Genomic DNA, 881 nt, shown 5'->3' with positions numbered 1-881 from the left:
GTCAAGCTATCATTTATTGCTATTTAAAACAATTATCTATTGTTTGATGAATTTATAGGTATTTTTAAAGTTACAAACCTGTCAAAAATACCGTGACTAAACTCGGAATAAATTTTGTTTGATATTATTTTCGTCAGTGATTATTTTTTTTTGATAAAAAAAAAAATATCATAATCGTTTACCTATTATTATATATTTTTATTTATTATTAAATAATTATATTATAAAGAAATATTCATTATATCATACATTAAACACAATTATTACCTATATAAAGTTGTTAATAGAAGTTTTTTTTTTATCATTTGGCCTGCCCTAATAAAAGTGTCTAGTTTCGCCTATGTATATGCTTACGTATTTGTAAGTACATGGTATCATGCACACTGTATACTCACGTCGGGTCGATGAGGAGCTTATGTAGAGCACTGCCAAACGCCTCGTGCGTCAAGTCGAAGTACGGTACTTGTATAGCTATGCCTCTATACTGTGCACGTAGTGAGTTCCCCTGCTGGTCGCCAAAAACGGGAATGGCCAACATGGGTACCCCGTGGTAGATGGACTCAGTGGTGCTTTGTACTCCACCGTGGGTGATGAATAACTTGCAGTTCTTATGACCTAAACAAACATTTTATTATTCAGAAGAAATACAGTTTGCCGAAAATAGAAAATCCTGACATTTTTGGGAATTAAATAATGAATACATATTTTTCTTCTACGTACGTGTTTTACAAACATTTTTAATTGAATTAGCATTCTAATATAAGTATAATTTTTGTGTTAAGCATTATTACTTCGCAGATATCGTAAAGCCATGCAACCAAAAAACTGGGCTGCAGTCTGCAGTGATAAATTTAATATATGTAATACCACTAAAATGTAAT

At 31.3% G+C, this 881-nt stretch overlaps 1 protein-coding gene across 1 annotated transcript; it reads right to left on the bottom strand.

Annotated features, from left to right (window-relative positions):
* Positions 1-395: 395 nt before the first annotated feature.
* Positions 396-615, bottom strand: LOC100573763 (UDP-glucuronosyltransferase 2C1; the record flags this gene model as incomplete). Its single annotated transcript, XM_029486719.1, is given in 1 exon segment — positions 396-615. A coding segment is annotated over 1 exon segment (143 nt), but the record flags the coding sequence as incomplete, so codon positions are not given.
* Between the last annotated feature and the right edge of the window lie 266 nt (positions 616-881).

Source organism: Acyrthosiphon pisum, chromosome A1, assembly GCF_005508785.2.
Source record: "Acyrthosiphon pisum isolate AL4f chromosome A1, pea_aphid_22Mar2018_4r6ur, whole genome shotgun sequence".
Classification (NCBI taxonomy): domain Eukaryota; kingdom Metazoa; phylum Arthropoda; class Insecta; order Hemiptera; family Aphididae; genus Acyrthosiphon; species Acyrthosiphon pisum.
Note: the sequence above shows the minus strand (reverse complement) of the source record. Positions and strands in the feature narration are given on the sequence as shown.